Source organism: Drosophila rhopaloa, unplaced genomic scaffold (genome assembly GCF_018152115.1).
Source record: "Drosophila rhopaloa isolate 14029-0021.01 unplaced genomic scaffold, ASM1815211v1 contig_178, whole genome shotgun sequence".
Taxonomy (NCBI): domain Eukaryota; kingdom Metazoa; phylum Arthropoda; class Insecta; order Diptera; family Drosophilidae; genus Drosophila; species Drosophila rhopaloa.
In genome coordinates this window covers 8,265,181-8,284,316 of record NW_025335059.1, presented here as the reverse complement: position 1 = coordinate 8,284,316, position 19,136 = coordinate 8,265,181, and the positions used below count along the sequence as shown (strand labels likewise).

General features: G+C 38.4%; 1 protein-coding gene across 11 annotated transcripts in view; it reads left to right on the top strand.

Moving 5' to 3' along the window:
- The window catches only part of LOC108050264 (low-density lipoprotein receptor), a 36,107-nt gene extending 26,010 nt beyond the window's left edge, over nucleotides 1-10,097 (top strand). For 6 of the 11 annotated variants that reach the window (XM_017131844.2, XM_017131843.2, XM_017131845.2 and 3 more), the window contains 6 exons: nucleotides 460-1,857; nucleotides 2,333-2,531; nucleotides 2,786-2,890; nucleotides 7,456-7,592; nucleotides 7,660-7,806; nucleotides 9,239-10,097. In XM_017131844.2, coding sequence (XP_016987333.2) covers nucleotides 460-1,857; nucleotides 2,333-2,531; nucleotides 2,786-2,890; nucleotides 7,456-7,592; nucleotides 7,660-7,806; nucleotides 9,239-9,280 — 2,028 coding nt within the window. In that variant the 3' untranslated portion in view covers nucleotides 9,281-10,097. Of the gene's footprint in view, nucleotides 1-459; nucleotides 1,858-2,332; nucleotides 2,532-2,785; nucleotides 2,891-7,455; nucleotides 7,593-7,659; nucleotides 8,120-9,238 lie in introns of all 11 variants that reach the window. The other 5 variants (XM_017131847.2, XM_017131850.2, XM_044459009.1 and 2 more) reach the window with 2 other exon arrangements.
- Nucleotides 10,098-19,136: the final 9,039 nt, after the last annotated feature.

Sequence of the window (19,136 nt, the reverse complement as noted above, 5' to 3'; positions counted from 1 at the left end):
CGATTCTTAACTGTCAGAATCAGGTGTATTTTTAAAACATTGGAGAGGATATTATAATTTCAGACATAATAAGTCGAAAGGATCAGATCATAGAAACAATCAGAAAAATAAATTTAAAAAAAAATTAATAAGTTATTTTAAAAATTTCCAAAATTACGGCTATAAGTTTCGGAAAATCGGATGATTCATCAGAAAATCGACATAACAAAAATTAAAATATTTAACGTATTAATAATAGAACAGCTGCGTATCCTAATATATAGGTCTTATACCCTATAAACTTCGGTTTGCTTCCTTTTAGTTAATATTCTAGTTTACTTTAAATGATTGGTACAAATTTATTTTATATTTCAATTTAATATTTGACGTTTGAGTTTGATATGCCTATAAGAGTATACGTAATGAATGATTTAAGCTGATTTAAACTCCCAATTTCATCCTTCTTTCAACCCTCTATAGAGAAACTGCAACATTCGTCGATTAAGTCTCTGCCTTGGTCAAGAGTTCGAGTGCTCGGATCGAATCACCTGCCTGAATCAACAGTGGGTGTGCGACGGCGAGGCAGATTGTCCGGACGGCGAGGACGAGTCCGCGGATCGTTGCGGGAGCATGTCCTGTCGTCCGGATCAATTTCAGTGCGACGATCGTAGGTGCATAGCCGGCCACTTAACCTGCAACGGCGACAAGGACTGTGCGGATGGCAGTGATGAGAAGAATTGCGGCATTGTTGCACCAGTGAAAAGTTGTAATGTATCCAGCCAATTTGATTGCGGCGGTGGTCAGTGCATCCCGCTGGCCGCGGTATGCAACCACAGGAAGGACTGCCCGAATGGCGAGGATGAGCCCGCCGGCAAGTGTGCCATCAATGAGTGCCTCATAAACAACGGCGGCTGCATGCACCAGTGTGTCGATATGGAGGTGGGTTACCGCTGCGAATGCAAAGAAGGCTACAAACTGGCCGCCGACAACCGCACCTGCATGGACATCGATGAGTGTGAGACTCCCGGCGTTTGCTCCCAAGGTTGCGTCAATGAGATTGGAGCCTTTAAGTGCGAGTGCGAGGAGGGCTACATCAGGGTCTTGAAGAATCATACCAGGTGCAAGGCCAGCGAAGGACATGCCTCGCTGCTGTTGACCAGACGGCATGACATCCGGAAGATAGCCCTCGACCGCCCGGAAATGACTTCCATAGTGAATAGTACAAAGTCAGCCACAGCTTTGGACTTTGTGTTCCGCACAGGGATGATCTTCTGGAGCGACGTGTCCACGCAAACCATCAACAAGGCCCCAATTGATGAGGGCAGTGAGAGGGCTGTGGTGCTGACCAAATCCTCGGTGACCTCGGATGGCCTGGCTGTGGACTGGATCTACAATCATGTCTACTACACGGACACGAAGCAGTGCACCATCGAACTGACCAACTTCGAGGGCAGCATGGGCAAGGTCCTGGTGAAGGATTCGCTAGACATTCCGCGCTCCATAGCCTTGGATCCCATTGATGGCTGGATGTACTGGTCCGACTGGGGTGCCTCTCCTCGCATCGAAAGGGCGGGCATGGACGGCTCCCACCGCACCACCATCATTAGCTACGATGTCCAGTGGCCCAATGGCATTACTCTGGACCTGGTTCTTAAACGCCTCTACTGGGTGGACGGCAAGCTGAACTCCATCTCATCTTCCAACTACGATGGTTCGCAAAGGCGGCAGGTACTTTACTCCGCCGAATTCCTGAGACATCCCTTCTCGATCACCACCTTCGAGGACTACATCTACTGGACCGACTGGGACAAACAGGCCGTCTTCAAGGCCAACAAGTTTAACGGAGAAGATATTCAGCCTGTTACCGCAACGCATATGGTAAGTCCACTTTACGTTTACCTTACTTTTAAATAATTATTTAATCATTATACTTAATATTATTAAGCTGTTACCACAGCTTGCTTGCTGTCATACTCTAGAGTATTACTTATTTAAAATATGTTGTGTATTCGATTTCAATGCCACATGACGCAAAGTTCTGATAAGTGATGGGGGTCATTAAACAAATAATCTGAACTTTGTAAATCGGCCTGGTATTACTTGTTAGTGACAAGTGCTCCCTTGTACGAAATGTGGACCCATTTATCGAAAAAACGGGAAGTGAAATACAATTTCGGAATTTGTTTCTGTCGTTAAAATATTTCAAGAATTTTAATGCGATTAACAAAAATGACCGTTTGGTAAACAAAATAGTCATTAAATCTTGAAATATAGTTTTGAGTATTCAGTCTTAACAATTTTAATAAATTAGGAAAAAAATAATTGCTGACCCACACAACATTTTTTTTTACAGTTGCAACATCCCATGGTGGTGCACGTGTATCACCCGTTCCGCCAACCGGACGGTGTGAACCACTGTCAGTCGGTCAATGGCCATTGCTCACACCTCTGCCTGCCAGCACCCAGGATTAACGAGCGGAGTCCTCGCATATCCTGCGCCTGTCCCACGGGTCTGAAGCTGATGGCTGACGGCCTTTTGTGCGTGGAGGATCGTAAGTAGATTTTTTACTGTGTTCCTTGGGAATTTCACGGGGGGATTTTGTAATTGCATTTGAGCTGTCCGGCTCGATGGGCATGTTCTGCGGTTCAGCTGACCAAAGGCGACCAACAGAAGCGTGGAGATACAGGGAGCTTCCCTGTTGCGGTTGCGGTCTTTTAAGTGGCCTTCTGCACTGCGCATTTCATTGAATTGCATTTTCCCCTTTTCGGATCTCATTATTTCAATAAAATTACCTTTTGCTTGTAGGGCGTATCCCTAGTGTGCATCCCACTGCACCGATCCATCGGACGACAGAACAGTCGTCCATCTCAACTACAAAACTACCTCAAGATGCGTACAGTGAAGCGCCGGGTATGCGACACTATTCTACGAAAAATATGGTGGTGGTTTTGTAGGGTTAAGAGGGGTTCGAAAATATCCAATAAAAATAAATATTACAATTGATAATATGAATCAAAGCGTAATACTCATCAAATGTTTGAAATGTTGAATCAACATTGTTTTTTTTATATTACTGTTTTTGATACTTTTAAATCAGTATTTGTGTTGGAAAATTTTAGATTTTGTTTTTTTTTTGTATCTAGAATAAAAATATTGAGTTTAATTAACATTTTACTTTGCGTTGCAGAAACAAAAACAGATACAAGTACTAAAGCGTTCTAACACAAACATTTATTTAATAAACGCTTATTTCAAGAGTGTTATTTAAAATAAGAGATATTTTCGAACCCCAATGCTAAACTAATCGGTGGAGAAGAAACTATGAGAGTTTGGGAAGAATAAAAATCTCCCTTTCATTCTTATTTTTTCTTTCACCGCATAACTGGTGTTGGTTTTATTTAAAATGCTGTTTTTTTGTGCTTGTGTCCTTGTGAACATATTTTTTACCTGCTTTTTTCGTTATTTTAATTTCGCTTGTCGTTATATGCGACAATTTCTCGAGCAACATTTACACAGACATATAGCCATCGTCATCATCATAAATCAACATCAATGATATCGACGTAATCACTCAAAATGCACACCCCAACACACAAGAACTTTGGCCCAAATACACATGCAAAATGCGAAAAGCAAAACATAAATATTGGGTTCACACACTGTGCAAAAACCGCAAAAGGGAAGCATTGGTGACATGTTTAATGGCAACGGGACCACCCAAATCCCTCCGACTCCCCCATCCGACTTATATCCAGCACTTACCCGGGTCGGGAGTCCTGGACCCGGGCGAATTTCTCCATGCAATTTGCGAACTGCTCTCTGACAGAGTGACATGGATTCGGATGGGAACGAAATGATGAACGGCTGACAACCGCAACGGCAGCAGCAAGGATATTTCAGCGGCCGTCGTCAACAAATCGCCATGAAATTAAATTGTACATAAGCAACAGCAACCGAAGCGCCAACACACCGAGTGATATGGAGCTTGGCAAATAGTTTTAACCAGAAATTCGTCATCGCCAGAGCTATCATCATCATCATCATCATCCTCCCAGCAAATTGGCACTGTCGACACCCCGAACTGTTGACGTTTGGGCGAGATATTTTCAAAAGTGAATTACCCCCATATAGCCGGTGGTTTAGCCCTAAAAAAATACCGGACCACAAAGCCCATTTCTCTTAGTTTTCCATGGGTGTTGCCTCTGTTGCATCCAGTGCCGTTTTCATCCGTTTCGTATCTATTGATTTAAATTAGAATTTTTGGGTGCTTTGTCTAAATGCCGTATCATTATTTTTAATAAACCCACATTCACCATACGCACTTTGATCAATGGAAACGCGAAATTGAACAGCCCTCCAATATTAAAATCCAGCCCAGGCGGCATAAAGAAAGATATTTTGCTGTAGCAACAGAATTTATGCCAGCTTTGTTCTAGTGAATAAATAAGGCCAATAAAGAGTATTTGGCTTAAATCCGTATCCTTGGGCAAATTTTGTTTCATGTGCATTCGCTTGATGGAAATTTGTGAAATGATTATGGTAGATGGGAGTAAATCCGAAACCATTTTAAATTATTAAAAATTATTTTAGTTCTTTACAAAATTTTTGTAATTTGTATTTAACATTAATGATTAAAATTGATACGTGCTTTGTTAAAGAGTAAAAGATATAACATAATATTCCTTAAACAAAAGTTCAGGTCACTTTAAATTTGTATTTATATAATTTGAAACGATTCTAAATACTCTTTATAATATGCAATTAGAGAAGCAAATTAGCCGCCCTCCACAGAGGCAAAATAAATCCCCTATTCTCTGAGATTTCTTTTTAAGTCTCAGCCATTGCCAGTCGTTATCCTCTTTAGTTGCTCGTCCGGCTTATAAGTGAAAAGTGGGCAAACTTCCGGAAGCTTTAAAACGTTGTCATGCCTACGGGGTGTAATCAAGTTTCCTTGGAAAACTTAGCGAGAAGCCCACACAATTGTGCCTAATTACGCCAATTTAAAGAAGTCAAAGTGGCGGACTTTGCAGACGAGTCCTGGGTCGAAGGTCGAGGACTCTGACGAAGCTGCAACATATTTGCGGCCAAAGAATGACGACAACGAAGGCTTAAACAAAGTGAGCTCGGACCAAGTTGGCAGAAGCGCGGGCCAGTAAATAACTATAAACTAGTTAGGGACCATTTCAATTAGATGGTCCAGCCCTGCCAATGATGATGACGCCCGTCCGGCCGGCATAACTGCAATTTCAATTAGCGGTTTGTGCTACTTTTTCTATGGCCATCTTTGCCCACTTCAAATTGCTTAATTAAGCGCAGGCAAAGTTTCGCAAATATCCCAGAGACACACAGAGAAGGGGAGCAAAATCCAGTTGGACAGACCCCTCAGTAACCATAAACTTTGAGCCGTCGAAGTAACGACTGCGTTTTTAATAGCCAACCACATAAAATGGAGCTCACTGCGGGAAAAAGCGGGGAAAATCGGGGAAAAGCGAGGAAAAGACAGTGTGAAAAACTGGGTGAACAGCTGCTGCTGCTCCTTGCAGCATTTTATGACTTTCATTTGGCTGCACTTCGGTCAGTCCGGCAATTGTTATTGCCCGCCTCTAACTTTACTGCATATTGCCTCCGATGTGAAGACAACAATGGAGGTCAAAAATACGAGAAACATGGTAGCAAAGCCGCCATTTTGTTTATTTGCATGCCACACCATTTTTGACTTCCTATGTTTTTTGGTTTTTATAAACTTTTAAACTTTTTTTTTCGGTTTATCTAATCTGTTTACATCCCCTTCTCGGAACCCAAAACAGGTGACGGAACATATTTTATGCGTTTTTATTTCATTTGGGAAGGAAATTTGTGGCACGGCAGCCATTTTGTCGTACTTTTTATGGCACTTCCGTTGGCCGGGGATCGAGGGGTTCCGAGCACCGGCTATGCGTTATCCTGAGTTGGAGTTTCGGAATAAATATGAGAACACATGTGCGGGATTATACAAATGGGCGATGAGGCATAACTCTCTGTTATATATCCGAATGTTTGCACGTCGGTGTGTGTGCGAAGGACGGAAATTGCATTTCATACAGATTAGGAGTGCGCCATAATAAATGACATTTATAGGCAAGCATAAAACTTCCTGACAGAGGAGTGGCAGTTACCGATTTGCAAATGCTAATTTTGTAAAGCAATTTTCTAAAGATATAAATTAATCTTTTCCAAATGTATATAATATTTTTTTAAAATTAAAGTTATAATACCAATTGGAATTTAAATTTCTCAGTAAACACATTGAAAATAAAAAAAATGCGATCGGACTATCCTAAATAAAAGCGAATTTTTAAAATAATCCTGAAATGATCTTAAAAATATTTATAATTTAAGCTTTAGTAAGGTGACAGCCCAGGGCTAACGAAAAACAACTTAGCCGCCTGCAAAAAGTTTTAAAAAAATGTTAAAACCAACAGCTGCTGACAATTTGTTGGCCTAAACCGAAATAAAATCGTTGGATAAATATGCCACAGCAACGTGCAACTTTTTAGATGTTTGCCCCTCATTTGACTGTCTGTTAATGCCGCCGAAATAAATTTGCAGCATCTTAACGCGCCTACGCCAAAATTCCCCCGAATCGATGCCGCACATCTGTTGCCGCTATCAACTTTTAATGATAATTTCCCGTCCAAATCCAAAACGAGGCCTTTGGACACTCGAAGAGCAAAAATTAATATCAAAAACAGAAGTGGGAATGTTTGGGCGGAAAACTGGGATTTATTTCGCGGGGTGAAAATGGGCGAATCTTGAGGACGCGCTAAAAGCGCGGCATATCCTTTGCCAGACGAACGCGTGCCTCCTACTCTTAACTTTGTGCGCTTTTTTCTGCTGTTGAACAAATTCTAAACGGAAAAATATGAAAACGAATTATGATGACAGCGGAAAAATCCTACAACTTCCTGCCACCACAACAGCAAAACGGCAGAGAATAAAAACGCACAGAAGCCAACAGCAAAACCAGGGAAACCCCATAAGCGGAAACATTCGCCACGGGATGTAGTCGTCGTCGACGACTTCTCTGTTTTTTTTGCCCATTGCCAAGCTCCCAGAAAGACAACATTTTAATTATATTTGGCCATAGGAATTATGAAATTATGGGAAAACGCTGAAGAGCTCTGGAAGGAATATTTTATGAATATTGTACGAGGATGCCTTTGAAATTCGAATTTATGAAAGTTGCACAGGCAGTTTTATTTTTATTGTTAAGTTAATGAATTACAAAAATGGGTGTCTGGTTTTATATTAATGTATTCGTTTAAATCAATAGTTAATATAATTTTCATCATTTTATAACAGGCTTTGAAATGGATTGCGGAACATATTAAATATTTAAAATAGTAAAACTCTCTAATAATTATATCGCATTATTTTTTGTAATTAGCCTTATTTTCTAACTTTCTAAATCTTTCTTATATTTTTGTACCAAACAGTTGAAGAAACAACAGGCGTCAATGGCACAGTCCCATCTGACAATGCCGATGGGTCTGCCAAAAAGTCAGAGAAAGACTATGGCCAAATAGCCTGGATTGTGATAGCCAGTCTAACCAGCATTGCCATAGTAGCTTGCGTAAGTTTTATACATTTGTGTACTTAATAAACGATTAATTAACTAATAATTTAATAACAATTCACAGGGGATCTTTGTCGTATACCGACGCTGTACGCGGGCGGTGAACTCAATTAACTTTGAGAATCCCGTCTACCACAAGACGACGGAGGATCACTTCAGTCTGGAAAAGAACGTGACGCCGCATATGTACGCCACTGCCCAGGAGGAGGAGGTAAGCGGGTCGGCACCACAGATGGCCACAAATCCCAACGACTTTAGTTATGTCAGATTCTAGGAGATCTTAGGTGCTAAGTTAATGTTGTACATAGATGGCTAAGTGCTCGTATCATAGTTGTATTTAGGGCTAAGTAAGTTGATCCAAACAGTAGATAGACAATTAAGAATAGTTATAAGTCCTGAAATAGTTGTGAACGTAGCAAGTTTTTAGATTTCGGCTTCTTTTTAACCAAATCCGTTTCTCCAACTATTTCATTTTAAATGCCGCGAGCCACGAAACCGCGATCCCAATTCACATATTAAAAACGGTAAGTTGTGGTTCTAAAATCCATTTTAGACCATTATTGGCGCATAATATTACATAATTGGTGCCTAGTGTTTATAATTCAATTATCTTTTTATTGCTTTTTAATATATTTTAATTTAATTTACCGTCGATTTGGGCATTTTTTCCCCCCCATTAAATGCGTGCTCTTTGAATTGGCGGCCCGTGGGTCTTGCTAATTGCAGAGTTGCAATCGAAATGTGCATATCAATTGGCCAATTAACTAAAAGGCCAATTAAATGGCGTCAGTGGAGCGTCAAAATGTCCCACAGCCCGACACATGCCCAACTAGAACATAAAGAACTCAAATTGCCAGGACATTTTAGTAAAATATTTCAATTAAATTAGCTTTTTTCTACCTTGACGCATTTTGCAGCTGCTTCGTTGCCAATTTTAATTAAAGCGGTTAATTAATACATAAAAAATAAGACAAATCCATGCGGAAGCCGACAACAATGCAGAACAATAATTACGGAAAATTAAACAAAATGGAATTAAAAGAGATTTTCTGTTTGCCTGCCATGGCCACCAATAAATAACATAAAAATTTGCATATAAGCAAATTCGTTTGGTGCAAATTCAGACCACAAGCTTAGCGGTCTGTTGTTTTCATTAAGGTTGATAATTAAATTTCCTAATTTCAAAAGTGTTGTTGGCAAATCTCTTTTTCGTTAGTATTTAGCTGTGATTAACATTCGCAAAACATTTTTACGAAAAGTTTAGTTTAAAGCGAACTTAACCTTTTTTACAGTTAATTAATTTTTTCTGTCGCGCTAAGCTGTGATAATCATTTTTTTAAATTATTGAAAACTTTTGCCTAGGCATATCGCTTATCAACTTTTTGGTTTATTTTAAAAGCAATAAAAAATTTGAGTCATAAAACTAATAGTAAATGTGTTTTTAACTACGTGTTTTTGTACGTTTTTATAGCAATAGTTAATTTGTAGTTTTATTAATTTTTTTATTAGTTCTTTTTATGTCTTATTCTGACAGAGTTTATATTAATAAATAATTTATTTGTTTAGAATTTACTTTACTCATTTTTGTACAATAATACTTTTAACTATAACTAACGAAATACTTTATTTTTTAATCCATTTAGTCTGCCAATCCCCTCTTTGAACCGGGCACCCAATGTGTCTAAGGCACCGCCAAAGATCCACTTAAATGCATATCCAGCAAATGAAAACCGGTAGACCAATAAAAACTATGAAGTATCTCCTACTAGCAATTCCTTTTTGGACCAAGGCCCCAAGAACTCAACTAAAAGTGAATGTTCAATGAGAGAAATGCTACAAAAATGCTAGCAGTAAGAAATAAAGAATGCCAAAAAGAAAAAATAGTAAAGACAAGAGCGACATAAGAATGGGGAAAATGAAAATACTCAACAAATCTAATTTGTTGCCTAGTTTAAAATTTAATTTAAATATATCAACACTAAACACACAGACATACCCGCACACAGTTACACTCACACGCCCATAAACTAATAACAACGAAAAACTTTTCTAGGCGCAACGTTTTGACATCAACTAACGTCGCTCCACACAAACACACACACACATCAACGCATATCCTACCACCCACAATAACACCCACTCACACACACACACAAAAGCCCAGAAGAACTCAGAGAAGAGCGAGCCAGGATTCAGAGCCAGAAGTCGAACTTTCCTTTCACGTCCATGAAATCAATTGTAAAAAGTTAAGACATTTCGTTAAAGTTTTGTACTGAAGGAAACAAAAAAAAAACAGCTAAACTGAAACTGTTTATAGATCTAAACAATTATTGTGACTAGCTATTATATATTTTTGTTATCGATGAATTAATTAAAAACAGTCTTGAAAGTAAAATTTGTGGCTCCAAGTTGGATTAATATTTTAGCAAAATATTTGAACAAAACATCTCTGTAAATACATAGAAAATACAACTAAATAAAAACAACAAAATTTAGAAAAAATTTAAAAGACATATTTACAATTTTAGAGTGGTTAAAATTTGATTACCCATATACTTTGCTCCGTTTTCGTTCTTGAGTATTTTAAACAATTTGCTGTGATCAGTTTAAAAGCATTAAACCTACATAGAAATCATCTAATTTTTAGTAAGTTTAATATTCCTCTCATTTAATTTAATGTGTAAACAATCTTTCAAATATTTTTATTTATTTACAAATTTTACTCAACGACAAACAATTTTCTGTGTATTGGCAATATTTGGTTCCTGTAAAATATATTTTAATTTAGGCATGAAAAGTATTTGCAAGAATGCTTTTTTGAAAACAAAATATAAATTAACTATAAATGGTATGTGTGAAAAGTTGAGTAAACAAATTTATAAAACCTAGTAATAAAAAAAATTAATAAAGAAAAAATGTAAATTAAAGTTCATTCAGAAAAATAAAATGGAATTTTAAAACATGGAAAACGTGTAAAAATGAGTTTTACTTTGTATGTTAGAAATGTAGGAAGGAGTAATTGCAATTAAGTTTAATGGGAAAAGTGCTGAGTTTTCTAGTTTTGTGCACTATAATAGATATTTTCTTAATCTCAAATAGCAAGAAAATCATTTTCTGTAACTGAATTGTGTTCAGGAGATTATTAATAAACTGTTTAGAATTACCAATCAACTGTAAGCGATTAGTTCATCTGAATTATCACGGCAATGATAATCGAAGTGAGCACCAAACATTGTTGGTCCGTCATGCCAGGCAATATCGAGAAGCTAATCGGGTTCACACATTGTGCCTGATTCCTGAACCTAATAGCCTCAACGCCAACACAGTTTTGCCTTTTGTTGGCTCACAGCCACACATCTACATGGAAACAGACACGCATCCATGAATTATTAAATGCTAATGGACAACTACGGCAATTATTTCACATGAGAGGGCATCAATACGTAATGAGCTCCGTCCGGAGACCATTTGAGGTCAAAGTTTGAGGCACCCAGTGAACAGATTGAACAGTCATTAGGGGGGTTTTTCGACTAGATAGTATCAAAGCATTGACAGGTTTTAATTTCATCCCCAACCGGTTATCGAGCCCCCACGTTTAACAGGCTCCAACTTTTGCCTGCCTAATTTATGACCGAGAATTATCGGTGGGTGAAAGTCCGACGCAGCGATTTTCGGTGAATAAATAAGATTTTTATGCCTTTCGGGTGTCTTTAATGTTATAATTTATGTAGCGCGCCTCGAAGCAGGCCACATTATTTTTGTTTATTGCTTGCAGGACAACCGGCTGTCATCGAAATTTCAACGTATTGTGAGCGGATTTCGGCTGCCACATCGATTTGAATCGATTATCCGGCGCGGCTCACGTTTGCCATGAAAATAAAATGTAAATAAAAGGCGACAGCGACACATTTGACACACGGCACCGATAACTTTTTCAATTTAGATATGATCCCGAAAGTATGTCGGGGAACTGCTCGGCTAATCCCCCAGCCAATGTCAGGTGTATTCGGTGGATGGGGGAGGCTCCTCTGCATTAGCAATATGCGACCAAATGGCAAAACACTGTTCCTTGGCGCCCCGCAGATCCCTCGCCCAAACAAAGTGAAATCCACGAGAAAAGGGATTCCCCCTTTTTGCACATAAAGGCGCACGGAATAAGCGACTCAGTGTGAGTGTGTGCGTAAAGAAAGGGGCGCCGGAGGATGAAAATCTGCAATTCAGCCGGAACATAGCATACATTTTGTCGTTTTGCCAGCCGCAGGCGGCCACCAAACAAAAAACCCCTCACACAATGTCGTACACAGTGAAAAAATTACACAATTTTTTTATTAATTCTTTAAAAAAATAGCGTCGAGTGTAACAACAATATCATAAATTAACATTGAAAGTTTCTTGATTTCCCTTTAATTGTTTAAATCCTAATTAAATGCCTAAAGGGGTAAACTAGCTTTCAAAATAAAATTGCCAGCTTTGCCTAACTGAAGGTAAATTCAGCTAAACATACTTTTATTTATCATATATAATTTACCCGATGGAATTATAATTACAAATATTTGAGAATTTTGTATAGCTTATTTAAAGATGTTCAAGGGTACTTCCCCTTTGAGTTTAAGACGAAATAGTGGCAAAGAGTGATAGACTTAATTAAATAGAAAGTTACATTTTTTTCTTCGAGTGTCAGCCAAAAGCCAATGAGACTCGGCAGTTGGGCAAAAGAAATAGGACGAGGAAACGTGGCCAGAATTGTGTGTGGCTCGAAGGGATGGGGATCGGGGTGGGATGCATCTGAGCGACAACTTTGTGCAACTCCTGATGCAGGAAACATGGCTGTCATTGGTCACGCTGCCACCACTGTACTTTGTTAGCGATGCGCAACCAACGATAACTTTGCTGAACAATATCTTTCGTTCTCGGTTTTTTTCGCCTCTCTGTTGGGCTTGTGTGCTTTGTCAAAAGGAACTGCAAACGCAATTGCATTTCACGTTCGGATGAGATGAAAATTTGACGTCAAAAACTGTTTCTACTGTGGAAGTTTAGTTGGCGATTTCTACACTTGGAAAAACTCGCCGCTCCCAATTTAAAAGCGATCTTCCTTGATTTTAAATAGGTCCTGTTTTAGGAATGTTTGGTATGTTCGTATTTAAATCAAGAAAAAATTGTTTTTAGAACCTAAAACATCTTAAAAAGGACTTGATTCAAATGCAAAACTCTCAAAGTAAAAGTAATTTAAGAAAAATAGATTTTCGAAATTTAATGATCATAGCAAATAAAAAACTACTTTACACTAAACAATAAAAGTACTTATTTTTAGGAAAAATTCTTAAGTCAAGGTTAGACTGTACTTAACTGGGGTAGTAAAATTGGTTGTCTATTATGTTCAAATCAGCCTCTTCATAGATCCGTAAATTGATATATTTTAGTATTAAGCAGTTTTTGTAAAGGGTTTTTATTTAACTATAGTAATGACGATTGGAGACTGAGATATTGTTAGACAGATCTAATATTCCGATAAACTATGCCCAAAAACTAGTTAATTTTAAATTTAGCTAAAGTTTTAATGCGATTTGATAAGTAATAAAAAAAGTATGTTTTAAGACTGATTTCAGAACGGTGACATTAGCTTTAGCTTGAACAATTTATGAGCCGAACCGCACTGATTTTGCAGGGACTGTACCTGTCCGCATTCGGTTATCGAGAATTTCAACTGGGGGAACTTTAATTAGAAGCCAAAACTTCACTGGCCTCCCCGCCGATTCCATGGCATCCGAAAGGACCTCGCCATGTTTGCATTTGTAGTTGTTGTTGTTGACGATGTTGTCGTTGTTGTTATTATAGCTGGGTTATCCTGGGGCCAATTGCATGGCACATGCACACAAGGTTAGTAGGCAAGTTCACAAGCCAAATATGCTGTGCGTATGCCATGGAATGTAGAGTGGGTGGTGCAGTGGGTGTGGCAGTGGGCGGTGCAGTGGACGGTGCAGTCAGTGGTGCAGTCGTTGGTGTAGTGGGTGGTCTAGGGAGTGGTGTAGTGGGCGGTGCAGTAGGGTTTGTAGTAGCTGGATTGCTAGGAGGAGGCGCCACTGTAGGCACTGCGTCTTACACGCAGGACGACGTTGTTGGCTTGTCGGTCGAGTTGTTTGCACCACGTCCTGAATAATGGATACGTTTCGTGCCACATTGAATGCCCAGCAGTGAGTGACATTGGCCGACGAATACTCGGGGTTTTTCGGGGGGCATGTTTTCGGAATTGTTAATGTAATTACGCCTGAGAGCCCACTGTTACCACCTTTTCGGGGGGCTAATCAAAGGCAAAGTCGATAAGCATGTGGGATTTTAAAATGCAGCCAGCAAATTTGCCTAATTGCCATGCGGCTAATCATGTGACGAATTCTTAAGTCTTCGAGTTTTCTCATACCCCTACATTACGGGCTGAAATAACTTTGCAGACAGTTGTTGAGCGCGAGAAAAATTCATCAACTTCAAGTTGAAATAAGCCCAAAAAAACAGAAGACAAAACAAGGACAACGGGAGGCTGTAAGCCGCTTTTGTTTGCCATGATAAAATGGTTACAAAATGGCGGCAGCTGACTTCACACAGTGTGCATGTGCGTGTGTGTGGGTGTGAGTGCATGTGGCACACACACTCCAACCCCGATTCCTTTGGCCTTGGCGCAAAACTGTCGTCTGTCTTCTGCTCTGCGTGTGTGGCTTAAATTTCACTTTTTTATGCGGTGCGCTGGAAAAGTTGTGCGATTTCCTTCCCTGACCTTGTCCCAGGGTAAATTACTTTCGCGCAAAGGTTGCCACTGCAGGGAGCGAGGAAAATTGATGCTGCATCACAATGTAAAAAAGTTTTCATGAAAACGGGGTAATTTGGTAGGAGCGAGCAATGTTATCCTTGAAAACAGCCTTACAAATTAATTTATAAAGGCCAACATTTTTTCATTAAATTCATGTTCAAACTGCAAAAATGGTTATCATTTAAGTACTTAAGCAAATGTAATATTTTTTTTCCTAGGATTTCTTATAAATAAAATGGACATCATTAATATTTTATAATTATATTAAATTAGCAATATTATTACATTTCTTTTCTATTGTTACCTTTACTTTTTATTTACCTTTTTACCAATCAAACAAATTTATGACCCTAATATACATTATTCGAGTTTCAACTTTTAAACTAAATAAAAGAGTTAAGTATTCAAGTGGCTAAACTGTGCAAAACTATTGTTCTCTATTAAAATATTATATTTTATATAATAATTCCAGTGCGCCTTTCGGCTTGTTTGCAAATTTTCAACTTGAAACGCCAGCACCAGATGACGACGGGATTTCTTTTCGCGTTTTCCATTTCTTGAAGCGAAAGCAAAGGGAAAGCGAAAAGTTCATATTGCGGTTGGCAGCAGATTGCATTATGTGTGGGTGTGGGTGTGCGTGGTGTGCCCGCCATTTTGTTAACATGGTAACTAGTGTGCGTGACACGATACACAATGCGATGACAGAATCTGCAGCTAGGACCAGACCAGCTATATACTTGCTTTCAAACTTCTCAAAGTATTAACGGCACTATAAAGATTTCCATATCATATTATTCATTCAAAGTAATCCTCTTTAAAGGGCAAAAACAAAAATATTTCAAAAGAGATGGTTTGGAAATCATTGTGACATTTATAATCACACAATGAAACTATTAGTGTTGAAAATATTTTATTAAAAACACAATGTTAACATTATTTTCTAACTGCAAAAAAATAAACATTTTTATATACAAAAAATTCCATCAACCAAAACGTTATTTAATTAAGTGTTATAATTGCTGACACTGTTCATCGCTTTTGGGAAATAATGTGAATTATTTTTGTGCTGGTCAACCAATTAATGGCAAACAAACAAATCGGAAAACTATTAGAGTGCACATGCGAAGAGACGGCATACCATCGCGCAAATAGATGCGTGGTGCTGCCAAATTAATTAGATTTAATCGAAGGCCAGTGGTCTGTCAACATTGGCAAAAGTTATTGAAGGAGCTCCACTTCCCGCAGCAGATCCTCTAAAGCTGTTGTTGTGACACCCACTGAATGTGAATGAAGTATACAAGACCCACAGAGGTAAATTTGAAAGGAAAAGTTGTCTTTTCAGAAAAGGTTATACCATAAATAATACCCCTTTGAAACTTATTTGTCAACAACTTTATTGAAACAATTAAAAAAAATTTATTAAAGATGGTAAAATAAGCTTAAAATGGTTTATTAAATTCACATTTAAATTAAATAATTAATCGTGAATTAAAAAAAAATATTTATTCATAATCTAATACCACAAAATTCGTATATCAATGAGAACAGGGTAACACATAATGGGATCATCCCTCTTGGTATTCTTGGGGATCTGAGTGCGTGTGGCAGCCTTTGCAAACAGTGAAAGCAGGCCAAGTCCAGCTTGCGAATGACATTCAGACAGAATGGAAGAAATACGGCAGGCGAATTGGCAGCCAGCACGTTTAATACCAAAATTGACATTAAATTGCTTGTGACCTGAATCGCATTCACCCAGCCATCCGCCCACTCTCACTTTGTCCTGTCCCCGGCCTCCAGGTCCTATTATCGACTTTTACGACAATTCCAATAAAGAAACATTGCAGACGTTGTCCTGCTCCTGATCCTGATTTTGACAGGGCGCAGAGCGATGTCACCTGTAGTGAGAGGACGCTTACCCTGTACAGGACACAAAGTGAATTTGCTGCGAATTTATGAAGCATTTGCGGGGTCACAATGACCAGCAAGTAATGAAGGACAGGAGCCAGGGGAAAAATCCGACTTTGGTAGTGCGAGCAACGTGATTAAAATCTTTAAAGACTAAAAAAGGAGAGAAATTGAGTTTTTTGCAGTTAATTGTAACAAACTTTTTTTTAATACAACTTTATAATGTTTTTTTTTATATTAATCATAATCAGTTTAATTAATTATAATTTAATCATTGAAATTTTGTTTTTTTATTATTGTTGTCATAGATATCGAGTCATTTGCATAGTAATCAACTACTTTGGTTTTCACTTAAAAAGCAATATACATCTCTATATATACATACAAACAAAGTTTGTATCTTATCTTTTAACATATCAATTGAATTTAATTTTTATTTTAATCGACTAAGAAACTTTTTATCTTTTCTAGGAAAGTTAAACAGTATATTCTAGCAAGTGTCAAAAAAAGGCACGCACCTTCTGCGAATGTTATTTTGTTATTATTTTTATCCTGGGTTACGTGTCGAGGAGGATGCTGTGTAGGGTGGGGGGGCTGAACACAAGTTGTCAACAATTGGCGGAGCCACCCATCAGCCATTAAATCCGCTCCTGGGGATATCGGCAGCCATTTTCGCAGAATGAAGTTGTTGATTATGCCGAATGCTGTTACACGTGGCACTGGCAAACACTCGTACATACTCTAAGCAACATACATTCACAATGAGATGGCGGCCAGGATATTTGCAGGATGATCCAGCGATTCTGTTTTGGCCCTGTCGGCATGAGTCTGGGATTTCCTCGATGCCGCTGCTCACTTACGTGACGCAAATGTCTAACGTAATTGTCATAACGGCAGCGCCGGGACCACTGGGCGTATGACTATTTTGGCCCACTGCACTACCAACGTTGAGAGGCAAATCCCGAGGCAGACATTGTTAGAGATCGACCAAATGCCCCAGTAAGGGATAAAGCGAAAAAAACACACACACCCAAATCGAAGGATGCGAAAAAAATATAAACTCAGTGGAGCAGGAGTAAAACTAATTTAAAATGACCTTCGACATGTGGGCCAGTCGGCACAATAGTCCGGTCATGTTACAATGTACAATATGTCTCCCCAGATGCGTCCGTGGGTGGGTGCTTTTTTTGGCCACAATATATTTAACTTTATTCCAGAGAGCGAGGGCAGCAACGAAAGTTTCCCCAGCAAATATTTTTTGGAGAGTTTGTTTTTTATCAAATGTATTTATAGTCACACAGAAACTGTTATTTTTATTTTTTAAGAATAAATAAGCTTTATCGTTTAGGTCCTTATAGGCAAAACTTTCAAGCAAAATATACTAGGATGATATTGATACATATTTAGTTCAGTAAAAGTTACAATTCTATTTTTTAACAATGTTAAAAATATTTTTAACAATATTAATACAAATCAACTTCACTTTCAACCCTCTTGTGCCAACCTGCCCACGCTCGCTTTCATAGCCTACTTTTCAGAGAACTCGAACAGGGACTGCATTGCAGCAATTCGCATTCATAGTCCAGTGACTCCTCGAGAACCGCCCGTGGCCAAGACAAAAACAGAATCGCCTCAATCCCGGCTTTAAGACTCATCCAGCTGCCTTTTAACATTTTTCCATTTTCCTTCTTTATTTGCTTGTTTTTTGGCCAAGCGAAAAACACCGAATGACCAAACGGGAGCTCCACATTTTCCGCCCACCGTTTTTGCTTGTTCTATAATTTTTCCTGTTTTCGCCTTGCTTTGCGGTGCTTTCCTCGCTCTGCTTTTCTTTGCTATGCTGGTCTTAGTTATATTTTCCTTCCTTTCTGGTGGCTTGCTTTTGCTATTTTAGTTTTCTAACCAACAAAACAAATTGAATCACGTTCGCCTGGGAGAAACGTGAGTATTTTATTTTTTCCGTTAAACATTTTCATTTTTCTTTCCCAAAAATAGATGATGAATATAGAACAAACCGAAAATGTGATTACCCTACAGCTTAATGTTTATTACAAAATTTTATTGGATTTTACACTTTATTTTTCCGTATTAACACATGCTTATAAACATTATTATAATCACATAAAACGTTAGATTACTTGGTAGTTAACTTGAAATATTTATAAACGAGTTAAGCCGAGTGTTGCAACTTTCAACTTGAATTCAAATCATACTTAAATCTAAGCGAGTTCTTTTGGTTAACTCGAAAATGAACTCGAGGTATTGAATGTTTTATGAAAATTAAAAATTATATTAATTTTACCGCACAAACAATTATTATTTTGTGCTTCAAGTGGATACAAAACAAAATGAAAAACATTTTAATGTATCTTATATCTAATAACTTATAGTATTTTTAAATTAAACTTATATTTAAGTAAAGTATTTGTTTTTATTTCACTCAGAGTAGTCGCAAGCAGAAAGTTGTAATGTGACAAAAATGATATGGATTCTCCAAAATAATTATCATAAAGGGTATGAAAAGAAATTTTCATGGATTCAAAGTCTGGACGGGACTGAGACCAGAGCAATGCAAGACGTTTTTCCTGATAATGACGCCGTTGAGCCATGGCTATAGCTTTTACTGTTGTTTTCCGACTTGCCGTTGAGTGTTAGCTGCTGAAGCATACAAAACACAATCACTTTGTTTTTGCCAAGCTTGGGCGGCTATGTTTGGCTTTGTTTATTAAAAAGAAATTGGAGTGCAGAAAGATTCCCAGTTTTGTCATGACCGGAGAATGCCTGTGCCACTGGTGGCCACTTGGGCCTACCGACCGAGGCACAGAGACCATTCATCA